The 19,221-nt window shown below is 50.1% G+C and overlaps 1 protein-coding gene across 1 annotated transcript in view; it reads left to right on the forward strand.

The window, feature by feature from the left end:
* The window catches only part of XYLT1 (xylosyltransferase 1), a 207,643-nt gene that overhangs the window by 75,408 nt on the left and 113,014 nt on the right, over positions 1-19,221 (forward strand). The window contains exon 3 of the mRNA XM_046666397.1: positions 2,519-3,029. Within this exon, the coding sequence (XP_046522353.1) occupies positions 2,519-3,029 (511 nt within the window). The remainder of the gene's footprint in view (positions 1-2,518; positions 3,030-19,221) is intronic.

Here is a 19,221-nt window from a genome sequence, read left to right on the forward strand (position 1 = left end):
AAGTTCACTGCCTCCCCCAGATGGCCTTGGGCGAGTTACTGAACATCCCACACTTTCTTCTTCTCTTTCGTAAGATGGGCGAATAGGAGGGCCTGCCTTAGAAGTTATTTCTGAAGGTTAAATGAGATATCACGTCTGAGGGCTTGGCACAGTGCCTGGCACCTGAAACGTGCTCGAGAATGTTCTAACAACACCTCGGCTCCTCTTTCTGTAAAACGGCGAGGAGAGGACCTCCTTAGAGGGTGGTTGACAGTATGCAATACGCAGTACCTGTCAGGGTACAGGGTGGCGAGTGCTCAGAAGATGCATCTGAGAGGCGCTGAGGATTCGTCATGGCATCTGCACGGAAAGAAGGGAAAAGAGGAATCTCAGTGGGTTCATTTAGATTACAAGAACAGAGGCGTGGCACCTCACTAAGGGGGATTTCTTGCAAGTCTGTGTGGGGAGGTGAGAAAGGCCGGAAACAGGTGTCAGAACTGGAAGGTCTCCCTTCACCAACCAGGATGTGATATCGACTCCTGTATAGGACCAGCAGCCGCTCTGTGGCCCAGTACACACCCAGCTCTCCCTTCTTGGCATCTCATTTCCTTCTTCCTACCCCACTGCCTTCCAGCTCCTGCTCCTCAAGCTCCTGGTGCTTCTTGGCCCCTGCTTACTGTCCTCTCCCTGTCTGTGACTCCCTGCCACCTGATGGCCACCAGCCAGCCTTTGACATGGCTATTTGGAAGTGACTGGCGTATCCCAGATCCACTTGGCTGGGTGGGAGTGGATGGGAAGGGAGCCAGATGTTGTGGTCCAAAGCCAGGCTGCAGTGCGTAAGGGGACAGGTGATGGGGGTCAGAAGGGCTCTGCAGCTTCTGGGAAGTGGGTAGCGGGACTGGCAGCCCAGGGCCTGGGGTCTATGGTCTGGTTGAAACCCAGCTTCTCCACCAACCAGCTGGATTACCTTGAACAAGTCCCTTGTTAACTGATGCTCCTGCAAAATGAGAATAATAGCAATCTCCAACTTACGGAGTGGCCATGAGGGATCTTAGTGGCAGCTCTCGTTCTCACGGCCTCCTCCCAATAGAAGTTGGTGCTTGATGCCCAGGGAGATGGAGCAAAGGCAAGAAGGGGCCAGCCACATAGGGCTTCTTCTCCAGACCATTCCTGGGCCAAATGGGGGCACTGGGGACAGGGTCAGCTAAACCAAGCCCAGGGGAGGGGGACCCTTCTAAACTCATACTCCTGGACAGCTGGGTCTGCACACTTAAAGGGACAGATAGAAATATTTTGGGCTTTGCAAGCCAGTGTCTGTCATGACTGCTCACCTCTACTGTTTTAATATGAACGCAGCCATAGACCATACACAAACGAACAGGTGCAGCTGTGTTTCAATAAAACTTTATTTACAAAAACAGATGGTGTCAGCCCCTCCCCGGCACCAGCACTGCCTCCGCTATTCTGTCCGCCATTCTCTTCTTCAGGAGCTGCCAGTGGGCACATTTAGGAAAACTAACCAGGAAGTCTTCCCTCAGAATTGCTACTCATGGCCTATGTGTGTCTATAGTGACGGGGGTAGATTTAGGAGCCAGTTAGCCATTCTCTGTGGCTTCAGAGGTCCCCTTGGAAGACAGCTTTGGGACAGTGGATGCTCTTGCAGGTTAAGGCCTTGGTAATGGGCTCTAAGCAGAAGCAACGTGTTTTGGAAATGAGGCAGGCTGTTAGTTGAATGGTGCGTTTGATCCGAGCTCAGAATGGCTAGGGCCTACCTCACCATGGAGGAGCTGAGTTTGGAGTGCCTGCCTTCCTGGAAAGACCCATGCCATGCATTGTCTCTAGAACAACTCCTGGCCTTTCTCTTGACCCTCGGTGACTTAATCAGTTCTGTTCCAGGTACAAACATCAAGAGCCAAACCTCAAGCACAAGGTGTCGCAAATTTGCAATCCCCTTGGGATTTGTTGTAAGGATCCTTCTGCAAAGGGTGAATTTCCCTCCAAAACATCCCATGTTGTCTCTCCCTCAGAGTTATCTATGGCTCGGTCTGATTTCTCTTGTGGGCGTAGATCTACAAGCCTATCCTAGAGGCAATGGGATGTATATAATTCCACCAATATTTTCTCCCCTTATAACTTTATTATGACATTTCCAGCCCGTAAGTAAATCATCACAGCGTTCTCTGCTGGCGTTTAAACAGGAGGCTGGAACAAAATGTTCATAATCCAATGGCAGAGACTATCAAGGAAACTTCCTTGAAAGGGCGGTGGTGAGATTAATAACGAGCATCGAGCATCATTGTCATAGAACCTTGGAGCTTGTAAAAGCCTTAGCTTCTGGTCGGAACATCTCATATTTTCAGATGGGGAAGCTGAGGTCCAGAGAGAGAAGTCTAACTTGAAGTTAAGCTCGTGGCAAAGGGAGGGCGTGAAGCCGGGGTCCAGCCTTCCAAACCTGCGTGCCCCACTCTCCAAGGGCCAGCCTCCTTAGCATGATCCTCACTAAAGTTTCTCATCTGTGTCTCTCTCCTGTCTTCTCCAGGATGCCTACTTCTCTCACCGGCCGAAAGAGAAAGTGCGGACAGACAGCAACAATGAGAACTCGGTCCCCAAAGATTTTGAGAATGTGGACAACAGCAACTTCGCACCCAGGACTCAAAAGCAGAAGCACCAGCCTGAGTTGGCAAAGAAGCCCCCAAGCAGGCAGAAGGAGGTTTTGAAACGGAAGCTGGAGCAGGAGGAAAAGGGGAAGGGACGTTCGTTGCCCGGGAAAGGCACCAATGAAGTGCTGCCTCCTGGCGAGAGAGCTGCAGTGAACAGTAGCCGAGGGAAGGATGTCCCCAGACAGCCCCACGCCAGGAAGAGCGGGGGCAGCTCCCCGGAGATCAAGTATGACCAGCCCCCCAAGTGCGACATCTCGGGCAAGGAGGCCATCTCTGCCCTGTCCCGCTCGAAGTCCAAACACTGCCGCCAGCAGATCGGAGAGACCTACTGCCGCCACAAGCTTGGGCTGCTGATGCCCGAAAAGGTCACTCGCTTCTGCCCCTTGGAAGGTAAGTTCCAGCCCCCGAGGCCGCAGAGGCATCTCCTCCTCCGTTCTTCCTCCTACTCAGTCCCATTCTGCTCACATGCTCAGGCTTTCTGAGAATGACCGCCCTCTTTTTCAGCCCCCAAATTGGGACAGGAGATCTGATTTGTTTCAGTACTCCCTGAGTTCTGAAGTCTTGTATAAAAAAAAAAGTTGTACCAAATCAAATTACCTTCTGTTATAGCTTTAACCGATTGCCCTTATGGCAAAGGATAAAATACGGTGAAATCAGGGCTGATGTGGAAGTTGTCAGAGGCGAGGTGATTGTATTGATATGGTTTGTTTTCTCTCTCAGCGGAATATCGGGATTAGAATTGACATGAATGTTGTTGTGATTGAATATGATTGGAAAGGTTTCTAATTGGTTGCGTTGACTTTGGAGGCTCTGAAAAAACAACCTTGCCATTTTCCTCCATCTCAAATTTCTTCCTTCTTCCTCGTTTCTTTATTTCCTCCCTCCCTCTTTCCTTTCTTCCTTGTTTCTTTATTTCCTCCCTCCCTCTTTCTTTTCTCCCTCTCTCTCCCTCCCTCCTGCCCTGTGCTGGACAGTCCTCTGTGTGCTGATGACGAGTGATAAAGCAGATTTCTCCCTGTGAGGCAGTGAGGGATCAGAGCAGTGACAGGGGTACTGGGTCCTCCGTGGTGTCGAGACATAAGGTCAGAGCAGCAGAAAAGCCAGCTGCAGAGCTGACCCAGGGCAGCAGGATGGAAGCTGGGGGCTCTCAGTCCCCTGGACATTGGTGCATTTAGAAGGCAGGAGGGGACACTTGGCCCAGTGTCCTCTTTACACTGACCAGATCCTTTGTTCTTCTGTCTCTATTGATGGAAAAGGGCAGGGCATGGTGAGAATGGCTCCCTAGGAAAAGTAGGCCAGAAAGACCCCTAGGGAAATCTTAATCCACTTGTTCACTGGACAGATAAGAATGCGAGGCCCAGAGAGGGGAGGAGACTTATCCAAGGTCACACGATTAATTAGAGGCTGAACTTGAGCTAAAATTCAGCTCTCTTCACTTCAAACCGAGCCTCTCTGTTGACGCTGGTCCCAGTATGGAGGATTTGGGTCGGGGGGATGCGGCCACGTGTGCTACGCGGGTAGCGAGAGGGCTGGCAGGATGCGCGGGAAGCCTTCCACACGGCCCCCTCTCGGTGGGGTGCAATGGGGACCACTCCAGCTATTGATTCAAGTTCATCTGTATTGTTTGAGTTTTTCATAGCAAATGTGTACCTATACAATACTTCCTTTTAAATAGTAAGGTTTGAAAACAAAAGGTTCATTTCTCCTTTATCTAACCCTAATCTGAGCCGTCTGAGTGGTTCTCATCCATATTCTTGATGGGGCTCCGCAGACAGAGTGTAGGAGTAAGTGGAAGGAGATTTTTCCACGATCTTTTGTTTACCAGGGGGTGACCTGGCAAAGAAATGTTGGAGGCCTGAGTTGAATGCCTTTCCATGAAAATGATATTGGGCACTTGCTATATACCGAGGGTCAACTAGCTTTTTTCTGTAAAGGGCCAGAGAGTAAATATTAGCGGCTTGGCAGGCCCTGTACTCTCTGTCACAACCGCTTACCTCTGCCCTCGTGGCACGAAAGAGCTCTTGACAAGGCATACGTAGATGCCCTTGGTTAGCTTCCCACAAAACTGTATTTATAAAAACAGACAGTGGGCTGGCTTTGGCCCCCGGGTCGTAGTTTGCTGACCCCTGCTGGATGTTAATCCTGCATCCTAGGATATACAACACTGTGCCTTGTATCACAGTGAATCCTTCCACAGCCCCACGAGGCAGGTCTGTTGTCAACCCATTTTGTTGATGAGGAAATCGAGGCTCAAAGAGGTTCACTACTTGGCCGGAGACGCATGGCTGGTAGATGGCAGAGGTGGTATTGGAACTCAGGTTATGGAGCCCGCATCCTTTCCAGTGAGCCTCTCCCTCTTCCGGAGGCAAAAGATTTCACTGTAGCGAAAATGGTCAGACCTCAAGGATGGCCTGCAGCCTGTAGGCTGTGTTTCCTTGTTGTCAGTATAGTCACAAGGAGAAGGGAGGGTGTTAATGGGGAACAAGAGGGTTGATGTTGTCAGGGGAGGCCAGGGGTTCCCAGGCTTCTCCTGGTCATCCTGAAACACCTCCAGCATGGTTCTGCAGTGTGAGTGTGCTGAGGGTCCGTCCCCCTGTGGCCTTTGCTGCATCAGCCAAGGTGGGGCACCCTCCCAGGACCTCTGAGCTGGTTAATAAGATTGGCATTTAAGAGCCATTGCACACCCAGCCCTGGCAATGCTTTAATTTGCTGCACCACGGCCTCCCCCTTTTGCAATAAATTTACTGTGAATAGACTAATTGCAAAATAACCCTAATTGGGTAGTTATCAATGAACAACTTCCCGTGGAACAAAACGGCTTACAATTAATAGCATTTAAGCCATAAACTATTCTTCTGCAGAAAGCTAAGATGTAATTACACCCCATACGGAGATTGTGTTCCCTTTCTGGAAACCATGACACCCGGATTTCCTTCTGCTTAGGAGGAATTTGAGCTCCAGCCCCGTGGTCCTTTTATTTCCTGCTAAATGAGGAAATGGAGGCGGGAGGGGAGGGAAATTCAATCTGTGCGTAAATATACATATACACAAATGCATACACACACAGATGTACGCGCTGTGCTTGTCATTTTGCCAAACTCAACATCACCCAAACTTCAGCCAATATGATGCCAGAAGTTGGATATAATTAAGGAAATAATCCCTTATGGCATGAAGTCTGAAAAAGGCAGAGGAAGGAAGTAGATTTGAAATGTTGACTTTCGTAAACGGCTCCTGCGCTTCCTACCTCCCCCACCCCTCCTGTCCCCTCGCCCCTGCACCACTCAGGGAGAAGGAAGAGTCTAGAAGCCCAGGAGATGGTTTGCTACCTGTGGAGACTTTCCTTGCTGTCTGCTTCACACTCCCCCTCCTGGAGAAAGCAGCCTGAAGGTGACACTGGTTCTCACAAGAAAAGGACGGATCTGCGCACCATCCGCTGACAACTGCTAAGAGTGAGGGGCAGTGAGGTTGGGGGCGTTCTATCTCATCAGCCCCCAAGGCTGGCCTCCGGGAGGATCATTTCTAACCCAAGGCAGCCCCTCCTTCCTCCCACAGCCTCCTGCATTCACTGCAACAGCCAAGCCACCAGCCCCCCCCCCCCCCCCATTCCCCCCCAGGCAGCCCCGCCCCCCCCATCCCACCCCGTAGTACAGTTTTCCTCGGCCTCCTGTCCCTTCCTTGGGCTCCAGCATCAGAGAGCCTCCAGTCCCTGCAGCTGGACCTCCCAATGTTTCATGGAAATGGAAAGCCAAGGCTGGCCTGGGCTGGAAAAAGATGCTTTCCATCCGGAGATCTCCAGCTGCTGGGTGTTGAATCCTGGTTCTGCCTTTGCTAGCTGTGTGACCCTAACCTTCCGGTGCCTCAGCTTCCTCCTCTGTAAAATGGGCACAGATAACTCATATCCTATCCTCAGAGGGCTCTTGGCTGAAATGGGTCATGAATACAAAACGCTCAGTGCAGAGGGGAGGAAGAGGAGAGTGGGCGTGTTTGGCTGATGGCAGTAGTGTTAGCAGTGGGGGTGGTCTAAACCAAGGGGGCATTGAGAAGAGGGGTCAGGAGACAGCCTGCCTTGATGGTGACTTCTGGTGGCCCAGCCACGTCTCTCTGCTCTGTTCTTCAGACAGGGCCCCTCGTGCTTCAGGCACTCTCTCATGCTCATCCCAGCGCCCTCCGCTGTTGCCCTGCACCCCCCACTCCACCCCACCTTGTTGGGCTACCACCTCTTCCGGCTCTAGATCTCAGCCTAAATGCTGCTTCCTCAGGGAAGCCTTCCAGGACCACACCTTCCCCAGAAGCCCTGGCCTTAGGGGACACCGACTCTGATGGGGGGCAAATGTAGCTTTCCCAATAAAGACTGTTCAACCTGTAAGAGGCATTCTGGTGCTAGCTATTGCAACTTTTCTGCCTCGTTACCTTTAGAACAACTAACTGTCAGGAAGCTACCTCCAACGGCTCTCCCGGGCCACCAGCCTCCCTCCATCTTGAGTTAAAATATCCCGAGAAAGGCCCCATGGTTACCCTGGTCCCCTCACACTTCTTCTCCCATTGCTGCGCCAGGTAGAGCCAGCACAGTGACAGCAGCCTGATGTCCAGGTGAAGAATGACAGATGAAAAGTGTGAGAAGGTCCAGAGAAAGCCATCAGCTGGGAGGGGGTAGCTGCACTTGAGTGGGAACTCAGGCCTGAGCAGCTGCGTCAGGTGAGGGTTCTCCAAGGAGTGGCGAACAAGGGCTGTGTCTTTCAGGTCAGCTGACCAGCTGCAGGGTTGCAAGCATTTGCACAGACTGGGGGAGCCGCTCAAGTGTCAGGGGTGAAGATGGACAGCAAGGGGGTTTCTGATAGAAGAGCAACTGTCCGTGCACCTGGCAACCCATCTTTACCCATCAGCCTTTGCAGGCCAGAGGCTCTGGACAAATGGGCTTCTGGACAGGGGTGGCTGGGGGGAGGCTGGCCGCCTGCTGCAGAGAGAGACGGGCAGATGGCATCGCCAGCTGCAGAAGGGCTGTCTCCTGTACGTCTCCACACCCTAGGGGCAGTGGGGTGACTACACGGCACGAGTAGCTGGCTTCCAGAAAGCATGGCTGGCAGCCTTGCAGGGAGGGAAAATGGAGACGTGGATGTCAGCTCGGCCACTCTGAGTGCCCCAGGGTATGTGCCTCAGTTTCCCTATCTATCAGCCAGAGACACTGCTTTTTCCCAGGTCTTTTGCTGTATCACTCGTGATGAGAAAATGAGGCAACAGCTGTGAAGAGCTAAAAGGCACTGCACTAATGGGGGTGGCGCGATGAAGCCAAGTTGATCCTCGCACAGCTTGGCCAAGCTGGTGGGGCTGCCTTGCTTTCCAAAAGGCCAGCTTTGCAGAGGACCCAGTCGGACCCTTTTTTATCTCCTGCTGAGGAAGGCGCAAAGCCCACTAAAGAGGTTTCCAGTAACGGTTTGTTGGGGTTGGAGTAAACTAACCCCAAAGACCTTCCTTGAGCTTCCTAGGGAGGGGGGAAGGAGGCTGACCGTGGGTACTCCAGACAAGATCAGCAGACCCCATCCGTTGGTCACCCATTAAGTGCCAGGCAACGTCCAAGGCCAGGGCTCTGTGTACATTTTCTGTAAAAGGGCCGCAGAGTAAATAGGAGGCTTTGCAGGCCAGATGGTCTCCATCACAGCTACTCAACTCTGCCTGAAAACAGCCACAGACGATCCTTAAATAAATGCCCAGCCTGGCTGTGTTCCAATAAACCTTTATTGATGATCACTGAAATCGGAATTTCACATAATTTTCGTGGGTCATGAAACAGTATTCTTTTGCTTTTTTTGAACCGTTTAAAAATGTAAAAACAGTGCTTTTAGGTCACAGGGGGTACCAAAACAGGCAGCCGTGGACTGGAGTTTGCCGATCCTTGTTCTAGAACCGGAGGATGTAGTAGTGAGGGAAATCGGAGGGTGCTTTGTCCCTCAGGGCCTCTCCCTGCGCAGCTTGGTGTGCGGTGTCCATTGACATAAGATGGACGGTGACTCCGGGAGGTGTGCAGGGCGATGGCTCCACCTGCAAGGAGCTCCTGCCTAATAGGAGCCATCAGAGATGACAAGCAAACCAATAGACCTATGGTCCAGGGTGTGGTAAGAGCTGTGAAGACAACACAGCAGTGGGAGAGGACAGAAGAGGGGGACATTTTTAGGTAGGTAGCCACAGATGGCGTCTTTGAGGAGCGAGTGATGGCAGTGTCACAGGGGAAGAGGCAACAGTCCGAGCAAACAGCCTGGCATGTTCCAGAAGCAGCCAGGTCACTGTGGCTGAAGCAGAGGGAGCAGTGAGGAGAACAGAAGGGGAAGGGATCCGATCCGAGGGGACAGGCAGGCCGTGGTGAGGAGTCCAAACATGAGGGAGCCATTGGAGGAACTGAACAGAGTTTTAACATCATCTGTTTTCATTTTGGGGGACTTTGTTTACTTTGTGCTACTTTTTAAAAAATTTGTGTTCTTTTATTTTGTTGTGGTAAAAAAGCTTAACATGAGATCTACCCTCTTAACGGATTTTTAAGTGCACAGTACACCGTTGCTATATATAGACACAGTGTTACGCCGCAGATCTCCAGAACTTATTCATCTTGCTCAGCTGAAAGTCTATACTCATTGAACCCCATTCCCCATCGCCCCAGCCCCTGGCGACCACCATTCTACTCTCTGCTTCTGTGAGTGTGACTATTTTGATGCCCCTGTGTAAGTGGAACCATTCGGTGCTTGTACCTCCCCGACTGGCTTAGTTCACTCAGCATAATGTCCTCCAGCTTCATCCATGTTGTTGCACATTGCAGAATTTCCTTCCTATTTAAGGCTGAATAATATTCCATTGGAAGTCTATACCATATTTTCCATTTCTTCATCCATCAGTGGACATGTAGGTTGCTTTCGCATCTTGGCTATTAGGCATAGTGCTGCAATGAACGTGTGCGTGCTAAGTACCTCTTTGAGATCCTGATTTCAGTTCTTTTGACCCTGTCCCCAGTGAGCTGTCACCTCCCACTGATGAGGATGGCTGTTATCAAAAAAAAAACAGAAGACAACAAGTGTGGGCAAGGATGTGGAGAAATTGGAACCCTTGTGTACTGTTGGTGGGAATGCAAAATGGCACAGCCACTACAGAAAACAGTATGGAGGTTTCCCCAAAAATGAAAAGTAGATACGACATTGATCCAGCAATCACACTTCTGATCTGATTTAGCTTTAGGGAAGGACTAGAAACAGGGGAATTGTGGGGAAGTTTTTACAGTGGTCCCAGTGAGAAGATGGGGTCGTAGGAAAACACTGTTGGGCTTGGCCAATGAACCGGATGGAGGTGACCATGAGTTGGTATTCAGAGCTCAGAGATTTCTTTTGGGCACAAAGACCACTCACACCTGATCTTTCAGCAAACACTTATTGAGCGCCTGCTGTGTGCTAGGCAGCTGTGGCCAATAGATACCCAAGGTCCTCCACTGGGAGGTGAGTCCCAATGGGCCAATTCCACTTTGCCTTTTCCTTCTAAAGTGCTATGGTGTGTCCCCACCCCCAGCAGTCTTGGAATCATAAAGAAAGCCAGCTGCCACCCACAAGGCTTTTTAGGAGGCTAATTCTATAGTTAGGGGAAGTATCGTAAATGCCCCTTCACCTCCCTTCCCAGCTGCACGGTTCTGCCATTCACTTTAACACTTGTCATTAGGCTGTGTTTGTTCTCTGACTGGCATGCCTGGAAGTGAAGCTGAAAGGTTTAGGTGGAAAGAAGATGCAAACACGAGCCCCCGAAGGAGCACGATTAATGCCCTTCCCGGTCCTCATCCGGGACACCCTTTCGGAAACTTCATGCGTAAATAAGCACTTCTCAGGCGGAGTGTATTTGAGACAAGAGGATCCTGTTAGATGGATTTTTTTCCTTCTCATGTGCTTACAATGACATCTGTAGACTAGGGGATTGGGAGCGTGTTGATAACCCGGCATTCGGGGACCACTGCTTGGAGCAGCTCAGCGGAGAGCCTGACTAATCGGCTTCCCTTTTGTTCGAGGCTAGAAGGAAGCTTTGGGCAAAGGAGTGACGCTCCTGAGTTTCCGGGTGGCAGGGTGGAGCCTGGGTGTTGGGCCAGCCCTGGAGTTCATGGATGCCTGTACCCACTGCTCCCCCGGTGACCCTCCCCTTAGCACCGCCTCCTCCCTCCCACCCTGAAGCAGCACGTGGAGACACTGGCAGGCCAGCCTTCATTGCCAGGAATGTCGCAGGCAATTGGGGATTACTCGTCATTCAGGTTCTACCCTTGGCAAGTTCCTTTTTTAATAAGTCAGAGCCGAATCACCTATTCTTCTAGACCTTGGCATCGTGCTAGACACTCGTAAGTATCTGCTGCTCGATGAGCAAATGAATGAAGCCCTGATGTTACATCCTCTCACTTTTGTGCATCTCAGTGACAATTTAGGAGAACCCGGGGGATACCCGTGGAACTCATCCTCAATATGAACATCGTTCTTCCCCTTAGCATACTTAAATATGTGAAATTTGTTTCATTTGTTCGACAAATACGTGTCGAGCAGCTAGCCCACGCCAAGCGTGGTGCTAATACTGGGATAGATGAACAAGAGAGACGAGACCTGACTTCATGGAGCTCACAGCCCGGGAGGGGCAGGCAACAAACACAAGGATGCAGGATGCTGGCAAACTGTCATATGCATGAAGGGAGGAAGAGCAAGGAAGTCACGGGGCCATCTCTAAGGGACCCAAAGAGCAGTAGGTAAAAGGTACCCAGAGATGGATTCAGTCTCGTTATGGAAGAATGTGCTAAGGATTCATGCAGCCCCCAAATGGAATGGCTGCTAGTCTTTGGATATACTGAGTTCATTCATTCATTCGTTCATTCGTTCAGCTAACATTTATTGAGAAGCTCCTACGTGCCAGGCACTGTTTTAGGTGCCAGGGAAACAGCGATGAACAAAACAGATAACTGTCTTCGTGGAGTTTACATTCTAGAAGGGGATGACAGGTCATTGACACATAAAAAGGTAAAAAATATCCTGTGTCTGAGGCTGATAGGTGTTCGGGAGCAAACTCAAGTGGGAAGGAGGGCCATGCCGGACGGGGCAGGTGTGATGGGGACGCGCAAGGAGGCCCTGCGGCTGGAGCAGGGGATGGGGGCCTCGCAGACCTGTGGGGATTTTGTCTTGACTGGCGTGACTTGGGGGAGCCCCTGGAGGGGTTTCAGAAGGGTCAGGGTGGGGGTTCTGATCTGACGTGTTTGGTAGGATCTCCCTGGCTGCTGTGTTGATAGTAGGCTGTAGGGTGAGCACAGAAGTGGGAAGAACCCTTGGGAATCCGCTGTTCTGATACAGGAGCCCTGGTGAGGGCGGGAGCGAGCAGGCGGAGCTGTCCTCCATAGGGCCACAGCGTGTGCTCTCAGATGGCACATGGCCCGCGAGGGAAGCACCCCCTGCTGTTTTCGGTCTCTGTGCCATCCCCGCCCTTCAGATGTCAGGGCTCCGTCTCCCTCATCCTTAAGTACCCAGTGCTCCGCACGTCATAGGCCTCAGTCTTAGCGTCACTGGGTGAGAGGACAACACAGTTGTTTTGAGCTTCAGTGGCTCAGCCTCCCTGCCCCTGGGAGGAGGCCTGTATGCCCTGGAAAGTGATGGGAATGGAGCATTTAGAAATCTCTGTGCAGGTGCCATTCTGGCTTGGCCCAGCCGCCAACTGGGGGCTGAAATGTATGACCCCAGCTCCCTTCCACATTCACTCACTCAACAGGTGTTCATCAAGCATCCACTGTCAAAGTCGGGCACTAGGTTTGGGGTATTCCCTGGGGAGGAAAACTGACAGAATCCCTGTCCTCATGGAGCGTGCAGCCTGTTAAAGATGGAGACCCACGTATCAAATGATCACAGAAATAAATGCAGAATTGCAACAGCAATAGCTGCTTCTGCAGACACGTGGTTGCATTTTAGTTGAGCTGAGAGTTAACTAGGGGAAGGGCGGGAGGGGGAACATTCCAGAACAAGGGTGCATCCTGTGCAAAGGCCCTGAGGCAGGAGGAGGAGTAGGGAGGTTGAGGAACTAACAAGACTACCAGGGGAGCTCTGAGTCTTACCAGGAGGGTCAGTCTGTTGTCTTCCCTGTCAGATTTTAATTCCTAAAATCGCTGGGTTCAGATGATCCAGGTCTTTGCCATGAGCGAGGGGAATGGAGCAGAGATGTTTTTTGGAACCAAACTGAAGTCTCCAGAGAGCCAAGGGGAGATCAGGCCAAAGAGGGCAAGGCTCAGGAGAGGAGGCTAAAGAAAATACTGTGTTTGAGAATACTTTAATTATTCTCTCTATTCGACCAGCAAATCGTTACCAACCACCTGTTACAAATCAGCAATGGATTACTGGTTCTGGAAGCCTCCAGGCTGGGCAGGGGGGACCCACTTCCACGGCAGGGCAGTTTGCGATGCTTGCCTCAGCTTCCATGAGTTCTTGCCCAGAAACCGCCCCAGGACGAGGCAGAGAGTGGTGACTCACAGACGACAGAGTTCTTGCCTTGTGAGCCATTCCTTCTTTTGGGTGCAGCTGGTTAAGTGTCAGCCACCCAGGGCCCTGAAAACGGACCTCGTGCAGAAAGAGAGGGCCCAGGCATGGCCCTGCTAGTGGCCTGTGGATGGAAGTGCTAAAGGAAAGGACCAGCCAGTCCCTCCTTTGTGCACAAACCGGCGAAACCAGCTTGCTCTTTCTCCTCTCTCAAATTTGTTCATGGTCAAGGGTTAGGAGTTCCTTTCAACATCGCTTCCTTCTGGAAGTCTTCTGTGATTCCCTCCCCACGCTCCACCTCCCCAAGGCTCCAGGAGGTGCCCAGACTGTGTACCCCCAAATCACCTTACCTGCTCCCCTCTGGCGTGCACATCACATTATGCTGGAGTTGCCAGAGTCGTCTGCAGCCCCCCCTCAGGGCGGAGGCCTCGTCGAGTCTGGCATCACCGTCGTATCTCCAGCCCCTGCACGGAGCCTGGGACATGCACGTGTGTTGGCATGTCCTTAATGCCAGGCACAGAGCTCAGCACCTAACATGCGTCATCTCATTGAGCCTCCCCCACGGTCCTGGAGAAAAGTGTGTTCCCTAGCCCCATTTTACAGATGGGGAAATGGAGCCTTGGAGAGGTCAAGTAGCTGGTCCAGAGTCACAATTGCCAGTGGCAGACTTCGCACTGAAACCCAGTTCTGCCTGACTTTCAGACCCATCTTTTAGCGTCTCTGCTGTGTCGCGCCTTTAGTAATGTGTCGAGTGACTAATTGAGTTTCGCCAAAGACGAAGGGACATGCAGAGCAAATGTTAACACCTTTCTCCAGCTGTTCATTCCTCTCCTGCCTTGCTCCCGAAAAGAACAGGGCGCTGAGGTCCCGTACAAGAACTTGTGCTTAAATCATTATGCTATCTAGGGGCTACTAAGTGCCCGAGATCATCCTAAGCATTTTAGCCATATTAGATCATTTATTCTTATAACAACTTTGTAATCCAGGAAGCTGACACACAGGGGGCGAAGAAACCTGCACAGAATCGTACATTTCATCGGCAGTACAGCCAGGCTCTGAGCTCAGAGACTTTGATGCCAAAGGCTAGTGCTCAACCACTGCGCTTTGCTGCCCATAGCAGTAGCTGCCTTTTGGCTGAAGGAAGCTTTATATAGCTTCTTCCTCGAGCTCTCTCTGTCTGTTGCAGAGACCCATGCAGCCAGGTAATTCTCCCGCTTCTGGAGGGGGCCGATCGCATCCAAGACCCTCAGGACCCGCCTGCGAAGCCGTCTTGGGTGAAAAATAGTTGGCTGCAGTTGCCTCCCGTTTCCCAGCTGGTTTCTAGTCGCTGTGGTATATTTGTGTTAGTGTAAAAATGACAAAGCAATAATTTTTCATTGTATCCTTCAGTCACCCATGAGAGATTGGGTTTAGGACACAATTTATTACCCCGTGGAATTGAATCCAATTTTTAACACCATGTCAGCCATTCTGGTATTAGAGCCTTTTAATGGCTGTGAAATTTATACAATGATAAAGTAATTTAAAACATATGTAGGAAGAACATGAGGCAAATTGATGTGTATAGAACGCTTGGTAAAAATTGAAGAGGAGATAAACAGGGAAAATGGTGATTGATTAGGGGAGGGCTGAAATGGTGCTCGCTTTGATAAATTCTTAATGGTGAAATTAGTAAACTCATTTATTCTTCGGAATTTCGAGGAGGGTTTATGTTGCCCTAAATCAGAGTCAAGGATGAGCCACAAAGTGCAAATTAAATAGCTCACCTCAGAGCGCCGCTCGGTTAGAGCGAAAAGCCACCTGAGCAATGGGGAGGCTGCCAGGAGCCGGTCCCTGGTCGTGTTCCAAGCGGCCAAAGTGAAAAGATGCCTAGAAGACAGGCCAGCGGGAGGAAAAGCAGAATTTTAAAAAAATTTTTCAAACTTGCTCAAGTACTGTAGAAAGTGTGCTTGCTGCAATCTCTTTAATTGTTCACATAAGATGCTATACATTCTCATTATTTTAAAAAAAGCAAAAACACTACAGATAGAGTGAAAATCCACCTTGACGAGTCCCTTCTGAGGGACAATCACCGCAAGTGTGTTTTTGTTTTCCTTTAGATCTTTAAACCGACACCTGCACCAAGAGAGCTTGGTTTTGTGCTGGGAGTTTATTATATATTATAGGAAGCTGATGCATGAATCTGGAACTTGCAAAAATATTGAATGTGGTTTGAGGATGGGAAAATTAAAAAATTATATGAAACTGATAGATAGTTCTGGAAGTTGCTTTCTTCATTTGGACATGTATCTAGGTCTTAGACCCGCATCCTTATCAGGAGATAGAGACCTAAGTCTCGAATTCTGTTTTTTTCCAATACTATGTTTACTTTTCCATTCTTTTGTACCGCCTATATAATTCTCTGTAATGGCTGACCATTACTCTGGAGTACGGCTACACCACCGTTGAACTCGTTATTCCCCTATTGCTGAACATGTAGGTTGTTGCTAGTTTTTTGCTATATTGAGTGACTATTTTCTCAGTTCTCCCAAAGATAGGGCATAACTGGTACCATTCTGGGGGCATCGGTGAAAAGCGAATGTGCTGCAATGATGGATGCCTCAGGACATTAGAGCTTCATTCTCTTGGGGACCCTGAGTTGAGACTGGCTGCCAGGATCACTAGTGTTAATGCAGAGGCTGGCTCTAGGAAGTGCTTGATAAAAGTCAGCTCTTCCATTCTGGGTGTGTACCCAAAAGATGTGAAAACAGGATCTTGAGATATCTAAACCCCCGTGTACATAGCATCATTATCCATAAGAGCCAAAGATGGAAGCAACCCAAGTGTCCATCAGTGAATGGATAAACAAAATGTGTCCTATCCATACAATGGGATATTATTCAGCCTTTAAAAAGGAAGGAGATTTAGGGGCTGGCCCCGTGGCCGAGTGGTTGGGTTCGCGCACTCCACTGCAGGTGCCCCAGTGTTTTGTTGGTTCGAATCCTGGGCGCGGACATGGCACTGCTCATCAAACCATGCTGAGGCAGCATCCCACATGCCACAACTAGAAGGACCCACAACGAAGGATATACAACTATGTACCAGTGGGCTTTGGGGAGAAAAAGGAAAAAAATAAAATCTTTAAAAAAACAAAAAAAGAAGGAGATTTTGGCATGTGCTATCACGTGGATGAACCTAGAGGACGTTATGCTCAGTGAAATACGCCAGTCACAAAAAGACAAATACTTCATGATTCCACTTATATGGGGTCTGTGGAGCAGTCAAATTATTAGAAACAGAAAGTAGAATGGTGGCTGCCAGGGGCTGAGGAGAGAGATGAGGGGAAGCTGTTGTTTACTGGGTGGAGTTTCGCTTTTGCAAGATGAAAGAGTTCTAGAGACTGGGTGCACGACGTTGTGAATATGCTTAACACTACTAAGCTGTACACTTAGAAGCGGCTAAGATGGTCGATTTTATGCTAGGTGTATTTTACCACAATTAAAAATAAAAAGCTAGCCTCACTCTAACCCAGTGAGGTAAGCTTCATCCACCCTGTTTTCTCGACGAGGATCCTAAGACTAAGCAAGACTGGGTGATTTGTCCAAGGTCTACACACACAGCCAGGGTACACAGAGAGTGCTCATTAGACTGGCTGCCTTAGGCACGGTCCCAGTTAGAAGAGTCTTGGGGTCTGGCTAAGACGTTTCATCTTTATCCTAGGGTACTAGGGAGCCATTGATGGGTTTTGAGCAGGAACAGTGGCATGATCTGATTTATGCTTTGTAACAGGGATTGGCAAACTTTCCATAAAAGGCCTGATAGTAAATATCTTAGGCTTTGCAGGGCATAAAAGGTCTCTGTCTTAACTACTTAACTCAATTTGCGAAGAATATGTAGATTAATGTGAATGGCTGTGCCATTAAATAAAACATTTAGGGGGCTGGCCCGGGGGCCAAGTGGTTAAAGTTCCGTGCACTCCGCTTCTGCCCCCCAGGTTCACCAGTTCGGACCCCCAGCGCAGACCCACTCTACTCGTCTGCCATGCTGTGCATGCATCCCACATACAGAGTAGAGGAAGACTGACAACGGATGTTAGCTCAGGGCTAATCTTCCTCACCAAAAAAAAAACCCACACTATTTACAAAACAGACCCAAGGGCCGTAGCTTGCTGACCCCTGCTTCCGAGCGAGCTGTCTGTGCCCTTTCAGCTGTGGTAGGTCAGGAAGAGAATTGCAGAAGGCACAATACTTAACCTGCCTCTTCCTGCACCGTGCGGCTAAAAGCATCACCCATGTCATAACCTGGAAGTTGGTAAGTGCCTCCTAAGGAAGCTGCCAGCCGCCACCCGTGGCCCATAGGTCCCATCCTAGGTGAAGCCTCTGCCCCCCTCAACTCACACTGAAAACTCCCAGGAGGGAGGACCCTGACAAGGTGACCTGGAGACCCAGCAAAGCTGCTGCAGCCAGGCCAGGCATGAAGGAGCCGCGGCCTCGGCTTGTGCTACTTGGTTTGACAGTGTTGTTTGTTTCAAGACTTTATGAGCATCGCAGCCGGGGACCCAGAGAATTTAGAGGCACTGTTGCCATTGCTTTCTCAGCCTAGACCTCAAAGGGCAATTAACCTGTTATCCAGGCCTCCCTCCCTCCCCTTGTTTATTGCTGTGAACACAGGAAATGCACTATTAAGGTGCACAAAACACTATCAAGGAATTTAACAGTAATTTAAAAGGCTCTATGGGGAGGACCCCAGTGGCTGATTAATAATGCATTTGCAGAGCAATAAAGACTCCAGCAGATCAGTAGAGCTGGGCCTCCAGCCTTTATTTATGCATCTGGAATCCTATGAGGCTCCTCCCCCCGGGGGCGTCTATGTTGGGGCTTGCTGACTCGCGTTACATTGGGCAGGATCCTAGTGAAACTGAGAGTTGCAGAAAGGGTACTGCAGCTAGGTGCCACCTGGATGGTGGTCAAGGACGCGGGGTTCTAACCTTTGGGATTCTGAAGGTGAATCCTGGTTCTACCAGAGGATAGCTGTGGAACCGCAAGCGTGCTGTTAAACCTCTTCACGCCTCATTGTTCCCTTATGTAAAATGGGACTCATGGTGGCATCTGCCTCGTGGGTTCTGTTAAATGACACGATGCGTGTAAAACACTTAACGAGGTACCTGGCAGGTGCAGAGTAGGCGCTCATTCAGTGTTACCTGTCTTGTTTCTATCATCATCCTTCGGATTAACGTTCCCGTCTGAGGAGCTCAGGTGACGGAGGCTGGCTCAGGCTTATTTTTGAAGAGATTAAAAAAGTCAGTTCTCATTTTCACATCGCGCCCAGCACTGAGACCTTTCAGTTCTATCTCCTGAATATCACTCCCTGGTCCATTTCTCTCTGTCTTCTCTGCAACCTCCCTGGCCAGGTTGCCAACATCTCTTGTGTGAATTGTGCCGATACGTACCTAACGCATCTTCTCGCGTCTGTGCGGCTGCACCTCCCACCCGCTCTGCCAAGTGATTCTCCATTCTGCATCTAGAGTGTTTTCCTTCAGATGGACTTTGAACGTGGCTTCTCATCTGCTGAAAACCCACCAAACACTGCCCATGGCATCAAGTGCGAATCCACCTCCTTACAGTGGCCTTTGGGGCGCCTTGTGATCTGCCCGACCTCTCTCTCCAGCCTCATTTTCTGTCATTCTCGCCCCTCCTCCCACCATGGCTCACTGTGCCAAGGATCCCCAGCATCCTGCAGCCTCTAGAAAACGTAGGCTTCAGCCTAAGGCTTTCCCACATGCTGGTGCCCCTGTCCAGACACTGTTCTCATGTCTTTCTTGGCGAGCTCACGTCTTTCCTTAGATCTGAGCTTAAATCCAGTTATGTTTTCTTAGGGGACCTTGACTTTTCTTTTACAGAATTTATTCAAGTTTGTAACATACATGTATTTGTGTGGTTGCTTGTTTAGCATCTGTTTTCCTAATTAGACTAAAATATCCAGGAAGGTAGGTTCTATATTTTTATGCACTACTTATCCCACCTTACACAGAATAGATGCCCAGGATGGATGGATGGATGGATGGATGGATGGATGGATGGATGGATGGG

Source organism: Equus quagga, chromosome 7, assembly GCF_021613505.1.
Source record: "Equus quagga isolate Etosha38 chromosome 7, UCLA_HA_Equagga_1.0, whole genome shotgun sequence".
In the NCBI taxonomy this organism is placed as follows: domain Eukaryota; kingdom Metazoa; phylum Chordata; class Mammalia; order Perissodactyla; family Equidae; genus Equus; species Equus quagga.